This window comes from Sinocyclocheilus rhinocerous, unplaced genomic scaffold (genome assembly GCF_001515625.1).
Source record: "Sinocyclocheilus rhinocerous isolate Xijiao unplaced genomic scaffold, SAMN03320098_v1.1 C35641732, whole genome shotgun sequence".
Classification (NCBI taxonomy): Eukaryota; Metazoa; Chordata; class Actinopteri; order Cypriniformes; family Cyprinidae; genus Sinocyclocheilus; species Sinocyclocheilus rhinocerous.
The window spans coordinates 1-562 of record NW_015758559.1 but is presented as its reverse complement, the minus strand read 5'-3'; the positions used below and the strand labels follow the sequence as shown (position 1 = coordinate 562).

Below are 562 nucleotides of genomic sequence, written 5' to 3'. Positions count from 1 at the left end.
TATTTTGCTGATCTTGCCATGAGTTACAAACAGTACGTTTAACAATAAGGTTTTAAAACTCTTATATTAATTCCACATATTTATCTTTAATATTCACATGATTCTCTCTCACTCCGCAGTGGAGAACCTATACCACGTGTAGAGTTTACAGAGGAAGAGGTGAAGACGTGGGGTGTCGTTTTTCGGGAGCTGAATAAGCTGTACCCCACACATGCCTGTCGAGAGTACCTGAACAACCTGCCTCTGCTCACCCAGTACTGTGGCTACAGAGAGGACAACATACCACAGCTGAAGGACGTGTCCAACTTCCTGAGAGGTGAGACATCATGAGTGCACACACAGTGATAAAGTATGTGTTTTAAGATTCATTTGAACTTTACAATACAAGCTGACGAGAAGTATTAGTTGTGTCACCAGCAGAGGGCAGTAGTTGTATGACTGTTGTATGTGTGTTTCAGAGCGAACTGGCTTCACCATTCGCCCTGTTGCTGGGTACTTGTCACCGAGAGACTTTCTGGCTGGTCTGGCCTTCAGAGTGTTTCACTGTACACAATATGTGCGT

General features: G+C 44.0%; 1 protein-coding gene across 1 annotated transcript; it reads left to right on the top strand.

The window, feature by feature from the left end:
- Positions 1–3: 3 nt before the first annotated feature.
- Positions 4–556, top strand: LOC107735009 (tryptophan 5-hydroxylase 1-like; the record flags this gene model as incomplete). The annotated part of the gene is made up of 3 exons (XM_016546843.1): positions 4–32; positions 120–316; positions 459–556. Coding segments are annotated over 3 exons (324 nt in total), but the record flags the coding sequence as incomplete, so codon positions are not given.
- Positions 557–562: the final 6 nt, after the last annotated feature.